Source organism: Apis dorsata, unplaced genomic scaffold, assembly GCF_000469605.1.
Source record: "Apis dorsata unplaced genomic scaffold, Apis dorsata 1.3 scaffold_87, whole genome shotgun sequence".
Classification (NCBI taxonomy): domain Eukaryota; kingdom Metazoa; phylum Arthropoda; class Insecta; order Hymenoptera; family Apidae; genus Apis; species Apis dorsata.
In genome coordinates this window covers 126142-148264 of record NW_006263385.1, presented here as the reverse complement: position 1 = coordinate 148264, position 22123 = coordinate 126142, and the positions used below count along the sequence as shown (strand labels likewise).

At 30.6% G+C, this 22123-nt stretch overlaps 3 protein-coding genes across 9 annotated transcripts in view; 1 reads left to right on the top strand and 2 right to left on the bottom strand.

Moving 5' to 3' along the window:
- Window positions 1–13873, bottom strand: part of LOC102678436 (myosin-I heavy chain) — a 36913-nt gene extending 23040 nt beyond the window's left edge. The window contains exons 1-2 of one of the 4 annotated variants that reach the window (XM_006611305.2): window positions 13552–13873; window positions 7250–7356 (exon numbers count right to left, since the gene is read on the bottom strand). In XM_006611305.2, coding sequence (XP_006611368.1) covers window positions 7250–7356; window positions 13552–13576 — 132 coding nt within the window. In that variant the 5' untranslated portion in view covers window positions 13577–13873. Of the gene's footprint in view, window positions 1–7249; window positions 7357–7542; window positions 7846–8137; window positions 8592–13551 lie in introns of those variants that run through there. The other 3 variants (XM_031508448.1, XM_031508446.1, XM_031508447.1) reach the window with 3 other exon arrangements.
- A 2088-nt stretch (window positions 13874–15961) lies between these two features.
- LOC102678669 (kinesin-like protein KIF16B) overlaps window positions 15962–22123 on the top strand; it is a 12204-nt gene continuing 6042 nt past the window's right edge. For both annotated transcript variants that reach the window (XM_006611308.2, XM_006611307.2), the window contains exons 1-10: window positions 15962–16273; window positions 16698–16767; window positions 18474–18584; window positions 19172–19288; window positions 19747–19992; window positions 20085–20257; window positions 20614–21019; window positions 21102–21386; window positions 21494–21907; window positions 22089–22123. The exon at window positions 22089–22123 is cut by the window's right edge and continues 181 nt beyond it. In XM_006611308.2, the coding sequence (XP_006611371.1) occupies window positions 16227–16273; window positions 16698–16767; window positions 18474–18584; window positions 19172–19288; window positions 19747–19992; window positions 20085–20257; window positions 20614–21019; window positions 21102–21386; window positions 21494–21907; window positions 22089–22123 (1904 nt within the window). In that variant the 5' untranslated portion in view covers window positions 15962–16226. The remainder of the gene's footprint in view (window positions 16274–16697; window positions 16768–18473; window positions 18585–19171; window positions 19289–19746; window positions 19993–20084; window positions 20258–20613; window positions 21020–21101; window positions 21387–21493; window positions 21908–22088) is intronic.
- LOC102678888 (presenilin-1) overlaps window positions 20482–22123 on the bottom strand; it is a 10538-nt gene continuing 8896 nt past the window's right edge. Inside the window, exons 8-9 of one of the 3 annotated variants that reach the window (XR_004149753.1) lie at window positions 22081–22123; window positions 21653–21859 (exon numbers count right to left, since the gene is read on the bottom strand). The exon at window positions 22081–22123 is cut by the window's right edge and continues 148 nt beyond it. The gene's annotated coding sequence lies outside the window, so the exon portion shown is untranslated. Of the gene's footprint in view, window positions 20826–21652; window positions 21860–22080 lie in introns of those variants that run through there. The other 2 variants (XM_006611312.2, XM_031508474.1) reach the window with 2 other exon arrangements.

Genomic DNA, 22123 nt, shown 5'->3' with positions numbered 1-22123 from the left:
TTTTTTTTTTTTTTTTTTTTTTTATACAGGGAGAGTAACGAATCTCTAAAGTGTCTTCGTTTCATTGGAATAATCCGTCGAAATTTTTAATCGGCGAAATGAACGTTGAAGAGAATTTATAAAAGAACAATCTTCCTTTGAATCGTTCGCTCATTTTTAACGAGAAATAATAACGCGTTAAAAGATCCATTAAATTAAAAGATAATATCAAGCATTCAACGCTATTATCTTCGTCCGAATAAAAAACAATCTCGAAACAGATATCTGATGAAACGAGATATTGAAAACAAATAAAGGTTAAGGATAAAAATCTCGGAAAAAGATATACCAAAAAAAAAAAAAAGAAACGATCAAAGGAATTCAAACAAAAAGGTTTCAAAAGCTAAGAGGAAAAAATTTCAAAGGTAAAAGGTAAAAATATAATCTCAAAGAGTATAATCCCAACAATCAAAGGGGGGAGGGGGGAAAGAGGAGTTGAAAAGAGAAATTTTGAAAAACTCGTATCAAAAGGTTAATTTCAAAGGAAAAGGTAAAAAAGGCTCGGCTCGAATCGCAAACTATCGATCACCGACTCGATCTCGGCTCGAGTCCGCATTTCCACTGCGCCAACCTAATGACGGTCGTTCGTATCCGGCCGTTCGAGGGTCAACAGACACACGTCGCAAACAGGGTGGCTGACCCAAAAACCGGGAAGGACGATCTCGCGCGCGCCGGACAAACAGAGCATGAAATTTTCAATAAAACGCAACTCCCCCGTGTGTGTACAGGCGAGCCGGGTGACCTGAAAGAAGACTGACCCGAAAAGGAATATCCGCTACTTTATCAGATGGAGACGAAACGTGGGCACAAGTTTAATATTCTCTTCGTGAAGATGAGATATCTTCGGAACTTGGTTTGTTAAAGTAAATTAATGAATAACATTGGGCAAATATGAGGGACAATGAAGGCAATCAGCGAAGGCAAACGTCGATTATATTACACGTGATCTGTTTTTACAGAGACGTGGAGAGGCTCTCTTGAACGACTTTGACAGGCATAGGGTTGGAATACGTACTCGATAAATCTCAGCGATGATGGATCACGTATTTCCAGATGTTTGTATTCTTGTTCTACTTAATCAGACTAAATAAAATTTTTTCAGTGCAAGCAGAATAAATTTATAAGGAGTTACAATGAATTTCTAAGTGAAAATAATCAAAAGCATTTTGAATAATGCATGATACATTTTCTTCTTCTCAAGAGAGTTAAATGTAAATTATTCTTGCTCTTTGACGAGTTTATTTAATCTTCGTTACGATATTGGATCGTATTCGTATCGTGTCTTTCTATATGTTAAAAAATCTTTGAGGAAAATGCGTATTAAAGTAGAAAATATTCAATTAAAACGTAAGCGTCGATAATGATTACGCGATCTCTTTATGCATTTTCTTTTGTATCACAAGCGACAAATAGAGAGTCACGAGGCGGAGGATGGTACACTCTCATTAACCTCTCGGTGGCAAAGCGCTCTTAGCCGCTCTGCTTCAATTGCTTTCGTCGAGGCCGAAGCTCGGCCACCTTTTAGCGGTGTTTTGAAACCTCTAGCGAAGCTGAAGAATATAAGGCTGGAGATGGATTATACGAGACCTGAAACGTGGCAGTTTTTCGAGAAACCCGATTTATCGATACGCGAATTAGGCCACGATGAGTGGAAAGAGGCAACGAACCCGATCCGTTTAATTTAAATGCTGCCGATTAAGAATTTCGTGAACGAGATGCGAATAAATGATATTCCATAATCGAAAAATAAAATTTTCCAGACCTAATCTAACCTTAAATAATTTTTAATCTAACTTCTAACATTTTAATTATTCAAATTACCTACAAATTCATTTGTAAACAAAAAATATCGGTTCAGTGAAGACCCAAAAATTTAATATTCTTTTACGAAACATACACGATTCTACGTGCGGCTACATCACAATAACAGTCCCCTTTTTAACGATTCAATTCACGTGATAATACAAGAACACAAATCCGAAATATCAAATAGTAAGAAAGGAAACCAACTGCATATATTTTTTATAATAATATGTACATTGTATATTCCATTGGTTTCCTTTCCCATCTAACTGACCTTTATCATAAAGTTCCGGTATACGATATCGTCCAGTGAAATTTTTCTCTCTCTCCTTTCTTTATTTTTTATTTCTTTTTAAATACGAACAAAGAAGTGGGCGTCAGAGGAACACGATGGCAATCAGAAAATATAAATTTCGTTGTTATTTCGAACAAGCTCCCCCGAGCTTGTCGACAATATTTGGATCGAAGCTTCCTCATTTCGTTCACACGAGGAAAAAAAAAAAAAGAAAGAAAGAAGAAAAGGGATAAGACTCTTCACCTCTTCGTTTCCTCACCGTCTACGTTTCATCGGCCACCCATTATCCACCTCTCATTCGAGATACTCAAACGCCTTCTCTCCTCTTTTTTTTCACGAGGTCGCTTCTCTTTCGGGATATCGGATTAACCCTAGCCCCGTCGAAACCGGAAGCTGAAGATCCTCCTCGCCACCCTGATGCAACACCGGTTATCCGATCGAGCATCGTTCATCCTTCTCTCTTTTCCTCGTAATCTCGTCTACCCCGAGATCAGCTATGTTTCAATTCTGAATGTGTTCGAAAATTTTTTTATCCAACTATGGAAGAAGATTCGTCCATTATTTTTTGAAAGGAAATCTTCTTTCTCAATTAACATCAATTTGAACCGATCGATCGTTCGCTCGTTTCAAATTTTCATTCCACATTCCTATTTACTTAAAATTAATCCAGATCTCTTCTCTCATCTCCATTCATTCAGTTTTCCAGAATTATTTCGTAAAATTCAACCGAAGTACAAAGTGCAAAGAGATTATAAAGAAGTGTCACGCATCGTCATGGATGGATATCCTCGCGAGCCTCTTATTTGTATGCCATCGATGTTTTCCACCGCGACGAGATAGGCGGCCCCGCAAACACGGCTATGGCTCGCTTCGAAACTTTCAATTTTCCTAACGAAATTAACCGCGACAGAAGAGAGGAGTTCCACGGTACGGTAAAACTGTACCGGTTTCGAAGTAATTACTCCCGTTCCCGTGGTACTTTAACGAGATTCGATCAACCGTGCCCGGCACAAACCTTTCCGTAATGGAGGCGAGAGAGAAAGAGAGAGAGAGAGATTCGTTTAAATGGAATTTATTATATTCGTCGTTTGATCGTCCCTGATCAAACGAGATAATTGAGAAACGATGATATAATTTTGCTCTCGTCTCACGAGATGATTAGTCTTCCCTTTTTTTTATTTTTTATTTTTTATCCCTTTGTAAGTGGAAATTTCATTGGCGGAGCACGAGTTCATTCTATTCACGACTCTTGTAAAACATGTATTTACGACAATGATTATTTAAATAACTAGTGTTATTCAATTACACATTGCTTTTTTCCGATTTTTCCTATTTATTTAATGAAGAAAATTTTAAAATCTTTAAAAACATGTTATGTAAGCCAAAAATGTAAAATCTTGTTATGAAGACAAAGAGTAACACGTTTAACGTGAAAGCTCATAATTGTAGCTTGTCTTTTCTTTTTCACGAAGATCTGATTAAATTTCGTTTCGAAAATTGAATTTCGTAATCTGGAATAAATTTGTCGATTCGCTCGTTCCAATATACGAACAACGTAACCTTTGACCTCCGACCGAATTTATTTCCCGTGTATTCACCACCGTGGAGGCTACTGTACTTTATCTGTGCCGTTTCAAGTTATCTCGCGATCTCGAAACGGAGCTCGCAAAGACGAACAACAACACAGTGCAGCCATTTAATCAACCGACGATCTATCGAACCTCCTTTGGGAGGAATCACGATAGACACCGGGATAGTTCTATTAACCAGACGATTCTTGATAGCATAGAAAAAGTTTTGACGTGTAACGATATGATAGAAAGAGTTCGAGGAGTTACGTGTACACATTTGTATGTAGAAAATATATTTTTATTTTTATCATAATTCATATCATTTTTACGAATAATAATAATACAAAATAATTTATTCTCTTTTCTGAATGAAGAAATTCTACATGTTTCAAAGAACTGAATAAATATTTAAATGTTAAACAACTTCTAAGAAAAGATAATATTCTATATTTTGATTCAGATTATGTATTATTTAATCGATAAAAGGTATTATTGATATTTGCTTAAATATTAATGAGAACGACAATGTATATTTTGCGAGATTCGATTTACTTTATATAATGCACGAGCTAAATCGATACAATTGTGTACATAATAAATTCAGATATGATTTAATCAATCAGTTCTATCAGTTAGCATATCCGAAAGTATTTCGATATAAATTATTAAAGGTATTGAAAAAATTTGAGTCGTCGTGTATTGGGATATCGATTTTTTTTTATTTCTATTGAAATTGTTCGACGATGGATTGTTTGGAATCGATGGTGGAAATTGCAGGATGCGGTTAGTTACTTATACTAATTACACATGGATTGATTGATACATGTTCACGATGTTTGGTCATTGAATACACGGTTTTATTCGTTTGCTGCAATCAACCGATAATTAAACTTCCTGCAGAGGCTGGAACGATCTGTGACTACATACTGAAGCTATTTGAGCCTTACGCATTCGCTGATTAAATGCAATTCAACGCTAAGAAAAATTATTAACCGAGAATGAAAAAACGAAGAATTTTCATTAAGAACACATATAATGAGTTTAGAATATTTAATTCACCTATATTTATCAAAATTAAACCCCGACTGTCAATTCAAATCTATCAAAAGTTCAACAACCTCTTCTAAATTCTTAATGCGAAAAACGATAAAATTAAATGCATCAAATGTCAATTATTGCGAATAAGGAAACAAAGAACGTTTCCTTGAACGTGGCTCGGTGATCCATGATCTTGTGGGCGATCTGTTTTACAACGATACATTTCGTCCTACACATGGCGAAACCGGCAACGATCGACACACGAGGAAATGTCCACTAACAAGTACTACTACGACCTAAATCGTCGAGGCGAACGCATCACGCGTTTGAATTCCGGTGTTTGATCCATACCGAACCGAGGTGAACAAAAATTACGCAATTGATTAAAACTGTTCCGGTTTCGTTAATGACTTAATCATAATCTATTCGTGTTTAAAAACATAAGATATAAAATATATCATATGATACATATTTTTTTGTATTATTTTTTTCTATAGAAGAATTTTTTCTTTAAAGAGGAAAATTCATTATTTTGTGTCTAGATATTGAAGAAAAAATAATTGGTGTAAAAGATACCAAAAAAAGCGAATAACTATTCGTTGTAAAAAAGAAAGGAAGCCTGGTAACAAAGAAAACTAACTAGACCCCAAAACTATTACTAAACTAACTTTTCCACTCAAACCAAAACTTCTCCTATATTTTCAGGGATACAATAGATATTTTCAGTCTAAGGAATTAGCTATTTTTCTCAGATAAACCAATTAAGAGGAAAACTAATCCAATTAAGAGGTCGATATTTAACAAAAAAGTCGTGGATTTTTTACCCTCAAATCCTTAGACTTTTCTCGATATCTGCTCAAGACCAGACGATATTATATGTATATATATATATATATAGCAGATCCTATGAATATTGAACCACAATAGAAAGTACGGATGATCATTTGGCCGTCTTGTCGCTCTCTCCACATCCGATCGCAGACATAGGGATGAACCGAGAGGGATAGGAAGAAGGGTGCGAATTAAAGCATGACAAGAAACGACAGTGGGTCGTGTCGGTGTCGGTCGTTGGGTCGGTGAAGCCAAGAGGATGAATGGGTCTGGCCCTAGGGTGGTTCACCAGCTGACTGGGGTTGTTGTCATGGCAACCAACCAACCAACCCGGGAGCAACGCCCCACCCCTACAAAATTCATACATATAGTTCACTTCTTTAACTTCTTCACCCTTCTTCAACCCCTTTCGTTCTCTCTATCATTCTTCATTATTTTTCGCGTCTCTTCTCTCTAGTTCATACTCTTCATTGCATGAAGGGGGAATGCAAGATCTTTGAGGCAGTTATTTGATCGTCTTAATCTTGATCAACGTCTCTTTCTTCTTTTGTTTAGAAAAATAGTATAAATGGTTGGTAAGTAATATTAGATATCGAATATTTAGAAAATATTGCATTATATTCCACCACTTTTGGTTAGAAAAATACTCTCTATAAGGTCAAATGGATATTTACCATATAAGATTTTCCATTTCATCAGATTTCATTGAAACTTTTAACATTGGTGGATTTCATCATTCTATTAATAAAAATTATAGATCAGATACTTGTATTTACGCAGAAAAGTTCGGGTCACTGATTTTATCGAAACTTTGAACACTGATGGATTTTGTCGTCGTGTTTTGAAAAATATCTTATTTTAAATATCAGATACAAAGTTGTACGTAATGCTTATACTTTTACGCAATGATATTCGTTCAATTCTCTTAATTCTCTGAATCAAAATTAAATTTATCAAAATCTTATCAATTCCAATAAGTTATTATTTAACTCAAGTTTCTTAAGTATATATATTTATTTCATAAAATTTATATACTTCTCGAAATTTCGTATCTATTATTTTTTAATGATTCCTTGCTTATTATTATTTAATTTCCTCCTTATTTAATGTTTTCATTAAAAATTGAAAATTGAAGAATAAGAATTTCAATGTGAAATCCTAATATATAACAACAACAATAATGGAGGAAAAAGCACAACGTGAATTCGAGTTATTCGTAGGAATGTGCGAAGAATTCTAACTTCAGAGTGCACTAACGACGAATTACGAAATGAACGGACGTCCGTTCACTGTTTTTTGCTAAACTTCTGGACGAATGGAACAAGGCGGTTCACACGTGCTCTAACATGTTTAGCAGACTATGAATTCCACATGATGAATTTTGTAATCGTTCGTGAATCAATCTCTATTTTAACATCTGCCTTGATGTCACAAAAAAGTAGTAATTCGTACCACAAACTCATTTAACAAATCTCTATATTAAAAGAATCAAACAAATAAATATAATTAGATATACATGAAAAAAATATAATATAAAATATATTCAGAATAAAAATAAATAAAAAATCAATTAAGATTTTTCATTAAGGGATTTACAATACAAATTTCTTTGATAACCTTACCTTACGGATATAAGACAATTTTAATTAATTAAAGCTTGATCAAAGGATACATATATTTGATCCCTTCCATATCGAACTTGAAGGTTTCGATTGATTCCCGTTTCGTCGATATCGCTGATGACTGTCATATCCGGGACACCCAACTCAGGGCTCGAGCCTGAAACAAGAAGAAAGATTTGTAAGAAAAAACTTTTTTATTACATTTTTATTATAAACTGTATCTTTTGTAAAATAATTGAATTATCTCAACCAACTTTTTTATGATACATGTTTATCTCTTTTGAATTTATTTATTTTTTATCCTTGCCTCTTTATCAAGTAATTAGAAATAAATTGAGAATACCATGTCCTTCTAGTTCATTTCTTTTAGCTTTTTCACTCGACTTGTTGGTCACTCGAGCTCTGCGATGAACACTTAACATTGATCTCGTTCGCTTAAAAGGAACGCGATATGGAAACCTGGTAAATTCTCTGACCACCTGTTGTTCAAGCATGGACAATACTGTACGTGATGATTCCTTGTCACTTCTAGTGGTCAATTTTCAATGTGATTGAGGTGTTAATAGAAAGCCACTAGCATCGAATCAAACACGAACTATATGTAACGAAATTTCGTTCTTTATCCTATCATTTCATAATATGAAATAATATCGCAATATAGTAATCAATAAATGTTATTCTATAAATCATCACTCTGAAAATCATCATTTCATTAAAAATTAAATTCCATGATATCGATGAATTATACATTATATAATTTATATAATGAATATTATAAATATTATAAAATTGCTTATAAAATTAAAACAAAATTTTTTTTAAAACTGTTCGATTTAAACACTAAAGTAAAACTAATACAACTTTTACCGCAATTTTATTTAAAAAAATCTTAATTCCAAATCCATTAATAAAACGCATAAATAACACGCATATTTCACCTCATAATTCACGAAGAATTCAATGGAATCAGTGTTACAAAGTTTCGAGGAAAGATTCCAGCTGCTCGATTACAATCTCGATTTAATTAACATGCTCTCGCGATGACGAGCCGGGTGTAGTGGTATCACGTAAATGGCGCCTACCCCAAACATCGTAGTCTCTGATGTAATTGCGGTTTGTTTTTTTTTCTCCGGTTCATTAATCAATCCTTTGTACCTCACCATCACATACGCGATTTTTTTCTTGTTTGTATTCCAATTGCGGTTTATCAACAGTTTACTGATGAAGAATTAATCTTTGAAATGATATTCGATTACAATTATATATTCGTTCGCTGTAAAATTTGTCTTTAATCTTTTTCAGTTGCGATTTTATGGTTAGATTATTGATCCAATCAATTTGGCGATAAATAATAATTAATATTAGATAGATCTGTTGTAGGTTATTTCTGGCCGAGCCATTATATTGTATAATCTCTAACATCTCTGAAAATTAAAAAGGTTAAAATATGAAAGTGGTATATAATTTGCTATAGATTCTTTGTTTCAAAGTTTATAAGTTTAAAAATTAATTATGAATAATTAAATAGAGAAAAAAATTCTTCCGGAAATGGTGCCATAATGTTGCTTAAATGGCGAGCAGAAAAAATTGTCAAAGAAATTGTTGGCCGAGTCTGCAAGATGAAATATTAAATTTCGCGATAGTAGTTAGCAAGGCGGTCCTCGAGGAGTCACGTGACATACGACCTTGGAGAAATAGGATCACAGCAGCTGACGTGCAGGTGTAACGTATTTCGCAGGTGTATGTGCACTGCTGCTGCTGCTAGTGCTGCTGCTATAGCACCTGCGTACCGCGAGCACGTGGTTCGCCACAATGATTACAGATGATGTTCCAATCCAATCAGATTTTTTCTTTTTGAATTAATATCATCTATGATGAGAATATTTAAAAAAATATATAATTTAACGCTTTAATCTTAAATAAAAATGCTAATTTCATTATTGAAAAATAAAAAAGATATAATTTTGATATATTAAATGGAAAATGAATCTGCAAGATACATATTGTATATGTATATACTTATTTAGATTTAATCTTAATTATAATATGGTAGATATAATTTCCAAGATTAAACTGTGTTTGCAAGAAAAGATTATTATTTGATTTGATGAACGAATTTGAAGATCATTGCAACGTATTAAATTTTCCTAGATTGTAAATAATATTTCGATTAATGTTTATCTCGTTTCTTTACATGAAATGGATCGTCTTTTTCTTGTTTTCTGTATATTCTTTGTCATACTTGAAATATTTTATCAATGATTTCATATCAATGGATCTTCCATCCATTTCCAAATTGACAAAGATCCTACAATATTTACAGGAAATGCGCGAAGCTGAGATAAAATCTCGAAAGGAATAGATACAAAGATGGATTTTTGATGAATTTTTTTTTCACATATTTTATGATTGACGCAAATTTCATTATAATCTGTCAAAAATATATTTATATACCATTAATTTAAAAAAAAATCTTTTATTTATCTTTGTAAATGATTATTATTATTATTATTATTAGATTTGAAGATATTTCATTGGATGATTCATTGTCAAATTTCAATAAAAATCATAAATGAAAAAAATAATAAAATTCAAATTCAAATGATGAGATATGAATCACGCATAACAGATTTCGAAATAAAATATCGAATATATTTTCTTTTGAATAAAGAATGAAAAAATTATAAATTTAACTTCTCATTCTATTTTTCTAATTACGAAATTATAAAAAAAATCCCTAGATGAATATATGTATATTTAAAAAAATAATCTAAAAGGAATTTTTTTGTTTTTGTTCTATGAATTCTAAAATATATCATATTTCATATAATTATATTATATATAATTATATTTTTTTATATATCAATTTTTTATCAATAAAACTATACACAAATTTCTAACCTATAACTTTATAAAAAAATTTAATATAAAAAAAGATAGGAACAATTATCAATTTTTTAGCAATAAAACTATATACAAATTTCTATATAACCTATAACTTTATATAAAAATTTAATATAAAAAAAATAGGAACATGAAATCGAAATTTCATTCATTGAAAAATTATTCAACATTATTATTCAAAGATATAAGACGATTTTAATGGTTATTTATAAAATATATTCTTTTCATGTTCAATTAAAAACTACCGAACTTGTTTCTCAAATTTCAATTCTCTTCATCACATATTTATCTTTCTCTGTAAGAAATAAATTTATTTAATTTTCTGTTCCTTTTTGTTTCTTCACTTGTCCTTCTTGCTGCGTGTCTCCCTTTTACGGTGCGTCACCTTCAAGAAACTTCATGCTGTCGATCGAGGACGAAGCTTTCGTGCAACGATCCAACGACAGTGCAGTCCCGAAGAGTTTCTCAGGGAGGTCGACGACACGTAACAACGGGAGGAAATAATTAACTCGCCACATTATCATATACAGAACACCAACGTATTAATTTACCCGAAAAGCGTACGAAGTATTACCGAATATATAAATTATTCGTTTTTATATAGAATTATTTTCACACATATCGATTATTATGTATATGGAAATTTCAATTGTTTTGAAAATCGAGTTAATCAAGATAAAAAACGTAATACTAAATTCTATAATCTAACTTCACAAAAAACAATTGTATTTAAATTCAAAACATTTAACAAATAGGTTATGTTTTGATCATAAATATCAATATATCCTTAAGAAATGTGATTTCATAATTTTAAATGATAATATATATTTCAATATTTACATTCAATGATTCATTCTATGAGCACGAAATTCCGAAGAAACCTGCTTTTACCAGGATGCTGTTGTGACTCACTCTTTCGAGATGTCTGTTGCGTACACCATAGAAAAATTCTCAGATATGTGAACTATAACTTGAAATTGAATTTCACCATATATATATTTTGAGTTATTAGTTAGATTTGTAAATGATAGAAACTTTTGGAAAATCAGTTAAAAATATTTTGATAATTTCACTGATCTTTACATTTCATCATAGATCGAAACTATCGAATGCTTAGATTCAATCGAAATATCGAATGATTAACGTGAAGTTTGCTTCTTAGAAACATATTGTAACTATCTAGGGAATTATAATCAACAGTTTCATATCAATTAAGAAATTGATTACGTATATTTATATATTGTTAATAAATTTAATTTAAATGAATGAATTGAAAAAATTTAACCAAATTATTTTATTCTTTTGGTTGAAATAAAAAATATAAATTCTCGTATTTTAGATATTTTAGTAAAATATATTTTAAACGAGTATTTTAATAAAAATGTGTTATTATATAAAATAAATACCATTATCCAATTAATCATTCAATTTATTTTAAATAAATTAAAAAAATTTAAATTTTATTATTTATTTGTTTTTATTTTTTAAAAAGATTCAAAATTATTAAAAAAATTTATATACTCGCCTAAAAAGAATTTCTTTTCTGTTTATTATATAAACATACAAATCAATTCGAAATATTTTAATTTTCAAAATTTTCGTCAATATATAATAACAGAAATGAAAATTTTCATAATTCTTAAAATATACAAGATTTACAAATAACATAATATTAATTTTCCACAGTTCCAAATCACTGAATGCATTGTATTGTATTCCAGTTCAAAATATATGATCGCACATACATTTGTAACGTAAGTGGTTTTATCATACTACGAGATGATAACTCAAGTTGCTGTTAATATATACTTACATTGTATACATTAAATGTCATAAATACTGATTATATACGAACAAAAAGACTGTATTTCCTACTTGGTATAGAAATAGATATATTAAAAGAAAAAAGAAAGTTTTTATGTATATGAAATATTTTATATATTCAACAATCTTTGTGATTTTTCTTTTTAATGAAAATATATATATGTATGTATATAAAATTATATGTATATCAAAATTATACATCTCTCAAATTAATTACTCTCAAAATTTGAAGTTTTTTGTCTTTAGTAATTGACAAGAATATTTACTTTAATATAAGAAAACTTACTTCCAAGAGCTAGTAAATTAGAATTAAAAATTAAAATATATATAGGCCAATGAAAGAAATAATTAAATGATATTTACAATCAATTTTAAAATTGAATAAAATTACATAGCAGAAGTAACGAATAAAAAAGTTCATTTAAAAATACAAAAAAATGTGCACTTTTTATTGACTTGCATGAGAGAAGAATTGAAAAGAAACGAAGCAGAAGATGGAAATCCCTGGACGTATCACTGCACTGCGGATATATATAGAAGAAGGAAAGGTTGACGGATTCAGAGTGGAAATCATCGCATATCATAAAATACTTTCTTTATTGGTTAAATTTTCGTAAAAAAATTACTACTGACATTTACATCTATCATGCGAACGAAGTGATATTAAAGATAATCCGCAATAATGTTAAAGATTGCATGACAAGAAACCATCACGTTTGTCGCATTGCAAATTAAAAGCTCCATAGAATATATACAAATTTTTAGTAATTTTTAATAAAGAAATTTTTTCTATAAAATAAAAACTATTAAATAAAAGTTATATTGTAAAAATTATATTGTAAAAATTAAAAAAAAAAAGTTATACAATTGTATCTTAAATAGGTATGATCAAGAATTTTGTGATTGAAATTTTGGATTCGACCTATTTTCTTTGTTTTCATCTTTGATTTCATGTAGAAAAATATATATATTTAAAACATACATAAATAAAATTGCTAAATGTCGATCGATAAGACATCGAACAAACAATTTAAAAACTATCACGAATTTGACATCGGACTCATAAGTTTTAGCTTATCCTTCAGAATAATCGTCAATACTATTCCATCCAGGCTTATTTAAAAACATAATTAAATTATAAGTTCACATATAATTACATTCTATCTATCATATATTTTTATATATAGTTTTTTTATCAAAAATTTTATTTTTTAAAAATAAAAATTTAACGTTTTTCTTTCTTTCCTTCCTCTATTCGAATAATATTTTTCGAATAATCGTTAAAAAAAGAAAAGAACGTGACGATATTCAAATATTTTTACGCAATGTCACTGAACTTTATCACGAACTATGAAAGTATCATAATAATAGAGACGAAGCAATTCAACTCGTCTCTTGCTAGTTCTATACCATTATTTCTATTATTATTATTACCATCATAGAATTGCACCACCCACTGTGCATCGCATTGATGTATCATGGACATTATGTATATATTTTTTCATTTCTATGCAACGATTTTTAAACGTATTATTGTATTTTATCAAATCGATGAAAATTCGCGGAAACGTAATTATGTAAGAAAAACGAAACATCAGCAAAGTAAAACTAAATGAAAACTTACCCTGCGTGAAGTGCTTAGCAACCATGATGTGCGTGGCTCACGACTCAGAACATTATTCTCCACCCCCTCGAATGAGGCTGTTGCAGGGTAACGATATATCCGGGCAGGAAAAACTTCACTTTTCACGCACGTAATAACGAGCGTTGACGAATTATGTTTTCTGTCAAAATCACATGTTCGCGAACTGTCTGTCGTTTGTTCACATACTAGGATGTACATGCAATTGTGTTCTATGTGCGATTTAAGACACGACTAAACAAGCACGAGGAACCACGCACATGCTCGACAGTTGCCACCCGACTGATGTTAGGTCTTGGCTTCGCTTTTCAAATGAACTAACCCTGACTCGTTGCGCCACCATCCTTGTGTTACAAGCTTCCCCTTCTATTCTACTTTAACGATCGAATATTTTTTTCTGCATTATCGACCGTACTGTAGTTATTAGTTCATAAGAAAAGTATGTGGCAGCACTTGCTAAAACTTTAAATTGATCTGACATAAGAAATATAAAAATTAATTTAATAAAAATTATAGAAATGGAAAATGTGAAAATAATGATCTAAATTTACTAATTAAATAATAATAAATATTATAAGTCATTTTATAATTTACTATTCATAAATATTTTAGTTACTGGTATAAATTATATGGATCGCAATATGGTTTTTCTTAAATTAAAATAAAGTTTAGTGCAAAAGTTTATGATTAATACAGATTCTAAAAATATATTAATAAATAGCATCGAATGAGTTCATTCAATGCTCTAAAATTGGTACAGGAGATTTCAGTAAATTTTGATTTAATAATCGAATTAAACATATGAATATATCATTAGATAACAACTTAGAATGCTTTTAAACGTCATTTTTGTAGTGATAAAAGATTTTTATTTATTACTCTTGCGATGTATAAAATAACGGTAAATTTTCCATCGTATCGTTTTTAAGTTATCTACATACATTTTTCATCATTCTTAAGTATGATCAGACACTTTGAATAATAATATGAAACTGCAAAAATGGACAAGTAATGACGGTGCATTGCCGTATTTGGCTCTACGGGAAGTGTCTTGCCTAAACAGAATCAGAGGATCGACACGTTTTTTTGTAGCAGTCAGCAATCCCGTAGCATAGAGTTACGTCAGTCCAATCGACTATGAATCATTATGCACAGAACATATCGTATAACTTTTCAAGGCTTTCATTTTATGATCAGGTTGTATTCCCTGATATTAGATGCCGGTTTTATAATTATCACAATAGAATTCGATTATTCTTCTTCATTAATATGAATATGATCTTGAATATTTTGAACTTATTTAAAAGACTTCTATTTTTAATATTTAATTTATTTATAATTTCAAAAATCTTATAAATATGTTTAATTGAAAGAATATTACAAATAATATTTATTTACAAAAAACATATGTATATATGAACGATATATAATTGAGAATAAAATTTATTTATAGAAACATTAATAATGAATAATAGAATTTGTTTATGCGTGTTTACTAAAAAGTATCAATTCCTATATATTTGAAAAAGCAACAGGCTCTGAATTTAAAGTGGTAGATGAATAAATCGACAAGAGTGGGAGTGGAAACTTTGTTTATATTGCCAGCAGTCGCAGATCGGCGATTCTGCGCGAGACAAATTACGCCTTGTGAGAGAGTTGCCGGACCCGTTTTCAGACAGGTAGTTAAATCGACACTATAGGTCAACATGCGATGAATACTCTTTCACTCTCTTGGAAATATAACACGCATGTATCAAAGACTTTTTCTTTTTACGAGGTTGTGCCAAAGTTTCGAAAGGTCCGTTGACCTACAGTATATAAATGCATCTAGAGATTTAATGTTAGTACTAATATATATATGTATGTATTATTACTTCGACGAGTATAGCGCCGCCTATAACATATTTTCTATTTACGATTACGAGCACGTATCCGTGGTATCTTACTCTTGTCCTGGATCCGGGTCCATCAATGATGCGTAATCTCCAGCTGGATAACAAAACGACATGAATTCTTCATACAACCGCCGTTACGTACTTAGAGAAACCGCAAAGTGTTTGATTTAATTTTCTTGGTTTGCTGCGTGGGTGGCTTGCCTTCTCCGTTCACTCTCCAGTGTCTACTATACCGATCTTATGATGACGTCACATACAGTAGAAGGGGAATATAAAACCTGTTTGACCGTCTCCCTTTCTTTTTCTGCAATTTTGTAATCGATTCATTTTATATTTTTTTTTTTTTTTTTTTTTATTATTTTATTCTATTTTTGCTTGTCTTCTATTTATGTTCTTATTTTCTTATTGCAGTATTTTGCTGTTTTCTATGCATTGTTACGAAGAACGAGCAAATGTGCAGATCACTTGAAATTAGGGATCCGCGCGTATATGCGCATGCGCAGAAACGCAATTTTTTGCCTCGAACAGAGACTTGCCAGCAGTCGTCCGTCTGTCGAGATCGTGTTGAGGATGATGTTGTTCGTCGTGCGTGAGGGTCGACGACGACGACATTTCGTAGCACGGCGAGGCCCGTCAACGATGTGTTGTCTACGTAGCATTGTGAGAAACTTCGTGTTCGCGTAACGCGAGTTTAAAAACGAAACAAAAGTGAAAAAATACGGTATAACATCTCTCAACTAAATCCATGCGTTCCATTTAGCCATGGCTTCAGTGAAGGTAGCCGTGAGAGTTCGTCCCTTTAACAAAAGGTGCGTGCTATGCAACTAGTGATAAGCTGTGATAAGTTATCAATGTTTTGCGACGCGAATATTTTTTGTTTATCATAAATTTGTTTTCCGATCGTAGTTTTTGAAATTGATTGAACTATTCAAGGTCTGCTACATGATTTAGATGACAATGTTCTGAAAAATATTTTTGATATAATTCGTGAACTTTCGACCTTCGACTATAATTCATTCTATGAGACGATCAATCATATGGTTTCGATCGACCCATAGTGCGACTGATGACTAGATGAGATTCTGCCACCTGCTGTCATTCGTTTTACATTTTATGCTATCGCGAATTTTTTTTATCATTTCGATTATTTTTTTCTAGTGTTTATGATTCGTGAAATTTTGAAGTGTTCAGTTTCATGATTAGGGATGTGAATTTGTCAAATTTATATTTCAGGGAGCTGGCAATGAATGCAAAGATGATCGTACAAATGGATGGCAAGAAAACACGAATTTTTAATACCAAGGTATTTCAATAATATTTTAAAGTTTATTTTTTTATAATGTAAAGAAAAATATTGTTATTATTACTTATTAAGGTTAAATGATTTCTTTGTATAATTTTTGGGTATTATCGCAACAATATTATCCGCAACAAACAATTCCTATTAATTTTTGTACAATTCATCCCTAATGATTGCGAATCATCTTTCCAAAAAGATTTTCAAACTGTAGAACGATTTTTTTTTCGTCTCGAATTACCGTTGACCGTCATGCCGTTAAAACGCTTCGGAGCTCGAATCGTGTCATAATTTCTGGTCGAACGAACCTCGGCTATTGACCTATTAACGTCACAATGACCGCGATGTGAGTATATTATTCATATATATACACAATCTTCTTTACCATTTTAAAAATATTTGTTTTCTAATATTATATCATCGATATCCATTTCTATCAAGTAAAATTTTTGATCAAAATAGTGAACGAGAACAGCATGTCATCTGATCGGAGAAAGTGCGAAAATTATCGGTGGACCAATCCCGGATAAGTTACTTTCGGTCGCAAAACACTAAATACAAAACTAACCAATTATATTGCGATTAATATATTTCATACAGATAAAATTTTATCAATTTTATTTAAATAATATACAAATTATTAAAGTCAATTATATTATCTTTATTAAAGATTCAGCATAGTTTGTAATATTAATAAAAATTTTTACATTATTCATTTCTTATGTTTCATTTTTCAAGTCTTTGATCACTTTTTGCATTTCTCGAGTGACTTAATATTAAAAATTAACATAATTTAATATTTCAATCTTATTTATTTTTTCATAATAATCAGTTAGATATTTTACGATTAAAGAAAATAGTTTTTACATAATTCATAACTATAATTTATCTTTATCTCATATAATAATAAATTAGATGTTCTGTTTTATTAATCTAATAAAACAGATTTATAGAAATCTAACTGAAATGAATATTCGATATGGACATCATGATATATTCTATGCACGCAAAATATCATTGATGTTTATTTCGTAAATGAACACATTTCCAGAAAAATAAATCTTTTTTTATAACAACTTTATTTTTTCTTCAATATTGGAACAAAGAAGATTGAATTCTTTTGAATTGATGATCTCGGCAATAAATTTGATGACTCAAACTTTTTCCCAAGGACGAATCTTAAATTTCTTACTTTAAATTAAACGCGTTCACATTTATTCGAATGATAATGATCTTCACCTTAACTCTGCATATACCAATTGCATGATGGGTAAATATAAGAAATCTTACTTTTTAATTATCTATTATTCCTATTCAGCTTTGTGTTGCATAATATATGAAGTGGTTCTTGATAGATATACGATTAGTTATATGGGATGCAACCTAACGAATGCATATGACATAACGGCTTACTGTTTGTCAGCCATTTGTGAATAATGTCAATGACAATAGTCATCTTATCGGCTTTTGACCTATCTCATCTTTTTCATGATTCTTTTTTTAATAATTAATCAATAATAATTTAATATGATATTAAAATTATTTAATTATAAAAAAAATTTATTTGATGATGTACATGGTTCAATTAATAAAATAATTTTAAAATAAAATATAATAATTTTCTTATTTTATTATTTTTATTATATTTTTTATTATATTTGTTTTTATTATATATATATAATTAAAAAAATTATATTTATTATTATTTCCAGACACCGGGTAGTTGCAGAGAAATCGACAGGGAAAAATATAAAGATTTCACATTCGATCATTCCTATTGGTCCTTTGATACGAACGACGATAACTATGCATCCCAGGAAGAGGTGTATATTATTTTATTTTTATGAATTTCTCATGAATCTATCAATTAACAATAAAATAAAAAGAGATAGATTGAATCATACATTGATAAATTAAGAAATAGAACATTGTTACGATTGATTGATTTACAAAATCGTATTTGGCAATGCTTTGATGATGAGCTACAATTAGAATTAAAATAGAAGACCGGCATGTGTATACCGATATAGTACTCATTGTCGTAAGAACAAATTTTAATTAAAAATTTTTGAAAACTTTAAGGTAAATTTTAATTATCATGTATTTGTAAGTAATTATATAATATGTAAAATATGAAATATCTGTCTTTATTAATTAATTATGTATAATCAATTGATCAATAATTTATCAATCATTTTTATTTATTTAATTTATAATTCATTAAAATTTTTGTAAATAAATCAATGTCGTAATTGCATCAATGAAAAAATGTAATTATGTATATGTTTTTAAACGCGTTTAATACTAACGTTAACATGATAAGAAATATCTTTTTTTATATACAATGAACGATGATGGCTACTAATTTTGCCATGTTAAAATAAAATACTGATCCTTTTTTTTATTTTAGGTTTTCTATGATCTTGGTACGGACGTAATAGAAAGTGCCTTCGAAGGTTATAATGCCTGCGTCTTTGCTTACGGCCAAACAGGGTCTGGGAAGACCTTTACTATGATGGGCACACCGGTAATATTCTTATTTTCTTTGTTATAACGATAATTTTATTCTTATTATGTTACAAAAAATCCTATTAAAATTTTTTTTTAATCGCTATTTATAAAAGTATATTACAATAAAATAAATTTTATTTCTATATTTTCAAAATTATTCTTAAATTTAAATTCCCTCGTTATTTTAAATATTTTGAATATATTTTTCATAAATTTTATCTATAAAAGAAATATCCTACGGATTCAATTAACATGTTAACATATTAATACGCTCTAATGCTTCTAAATCGCAATTCACTTTTCATCAGTACAGAAATTATTACTTTATTGCAAAACGTTTGCCTAAACTTTCACCTGATTTCTATAATTTTTCTTTAACTCAAAATATAATCTTATTATATAACAATAATTTATTATAACACAAATAATTCTATTTTTTACTTCTAATAATTTTTTATTATGCTTAAATCTTAGGAAGCTCAAGGATTGATACCGCGGATTTGTAAGACACTATTTGCTAGAATGGCTGCTGGTAAAGAGAGTGGAGCATCGTATAGAACCGAGGTATCTTTCCTGGAAATACACAATGAAAGAGTAAGGGATTTGCTAAGACTGGATCAGTCACAGTCTCATTCTCTTAGAGTGCGGGAACATCCTAAAAGAGGACCTTATGTCCAAGACTTGTCGAGCCACCTCGTATATGATTATTCAGACATTCAGGTAAATGAACCCGTCCTCCACTTCCTATTCGTTCCACTACGATACTCCTGAGAGAGATAGTTTTTAAATAAAGAGTTGCTCTCTGTCTGTAGGAATGCATGGTGAGAGGTAATACGCACAGAACTACAGCAAGCACAAATATGAACGACGTGAGCAGTAGGAGTCACGCAATTTTCACAATTACATTCGTGCAAGCTGGACTATCCGAGGGTAACATGCCATCGGAAACTGTTTCCAAGGTGCATCTTGTCGATTTGGCTGGAAGGTAGTTGAAAGGAATACTTTGAGGATAGTTTTTATTTTAAATCGTCAAAGAAACACGTAAAAGAATATTGCATTATTTAATATATATCTCTTTCTCTCTTTCTCTCTCATTTTTATTATTAAAATTTAGTAAATAAATAAAGATTAAAAAAGTAATGTAATATCAAAAATATTAAGATGAAAGTAGATGAATTAGATGGATAGTTAAATGGATAGATTAAGATAGCCTTTTTTGAATGTATTATATGACCATCCAAGAAAATATTGATATATACAGAATCTTTTGTTCACATTTATGAGAAAATTAAAAAATATAATGTAAATAATACAAATATAATTTTATATTTGTTTGTTTAGCGAACGTGCAAACGCTACAGGTGCGACAGGCCAACGACTAAAAGAAGGTGCGCATATCAATAAGTCACTGGTAACTTTAGGTTCTGTGATATCGGCGCTTGCGGAACTCAGTTCTACAGGCGATGCGTCTTCTTCCTCTAAGCGTAATGTCTTCATACCTTATCGAGATAGTGTGTTGACATGGTTGCTAAAGGATTCGCTTGGTGGTAACTCTAAAACAATTATGATAGCTGCTATTAGTCCAGCCGATTGTAATTATGGCGAGACTCTCAGTACGCTCAGATACGCTAATCGAGCGAAAAATATTATTAATAAACCAACTATAAATGAAGATCCAAATGTAAAATTGATCAGGGAACTCAGGGAAGAAATACAAAAATTGAAATCCCTTATTGGTAAAGATATGGTAAGTGTTAAAACTCATATACTTTCTTCTGTAGTAATTAAAGAATTTTATATAAAAATAAAATTTTGTCTGTTTATTGCAGAGTGTTGAAAGACCACCACAAGTATTGTTAGCTCAAATTCATGAAAAACAAGAACAGGAGAAAGTATTGACAGAAGAATGGACGGAAAAGTGGCGAGAAACGCAACAAATTCTTCAAGAACAAAAAGCATTAGGTCTTCGAAAAAGCGGCGTTGGTGTAGTCTTAGATTCAGAGATGCCACATTTAGTAGGAATTGACGATGATCTCCTCAGTACTGGTGTTACACTTTATCATCTTAAAGAGGGCAAGACATTAGTAGGAACAGAAGAAGCACCAACCACGCAGGTAATCATTCAATACTCGTTTCTAAAAATTAAAATTCTTTGAACATGAACATCGTTAACAATTAGAACTATGTATGAATTATAATATAATGTACTATTAATAAATAGGATATTGTATTGACTGGTGTGGACGTCGAACCAGAACACTGCGTGGTAGAGTTAGATAGTGGCGTGGCGACCCTTCATCCCCTTTCTCTCCATTGCTGGATTAACACTGCTCAAGTAGATAAACCAACACGACTATCACAAGGTTGTATTATTCTTCTTGGGAGGAACAATATGTTTCGATATAACGATCCAGCTGAAGCGGCGAAACTAAGAAAGGAAGGTGGAACGGGTAATGGTAACTTACAATCCACAGTCGTCAATCTTTCAAGATTGTCCCTCTTGAGTTGGAGTGTCTCGGATTTGCATGCTTCATCCTCTAGCGATAACCTTTTAAATTCGAGCGAAGATCTGCGAGCGCTCGAAGAACTGGAACAGCAAAAAGCTGCTCTTATCAAGGAAAAAGAAGATTTCAAGGTTTGTATTGATTAATTGATTAAAGATATTTCTTATCCTAATGAAACTCGGAATATTATTTCATATTATTATTAAAATATTAAATATAACATAATATCATTTTTTTATAAAAATTATGTTTAAATTAATATTAAAAAAAAGAAAATATTAAAAATAATGTCTTTCCTATTAACCTATATAGAGAGAACAGGAAGAAAGAGAAGAAAGATGGGCCGC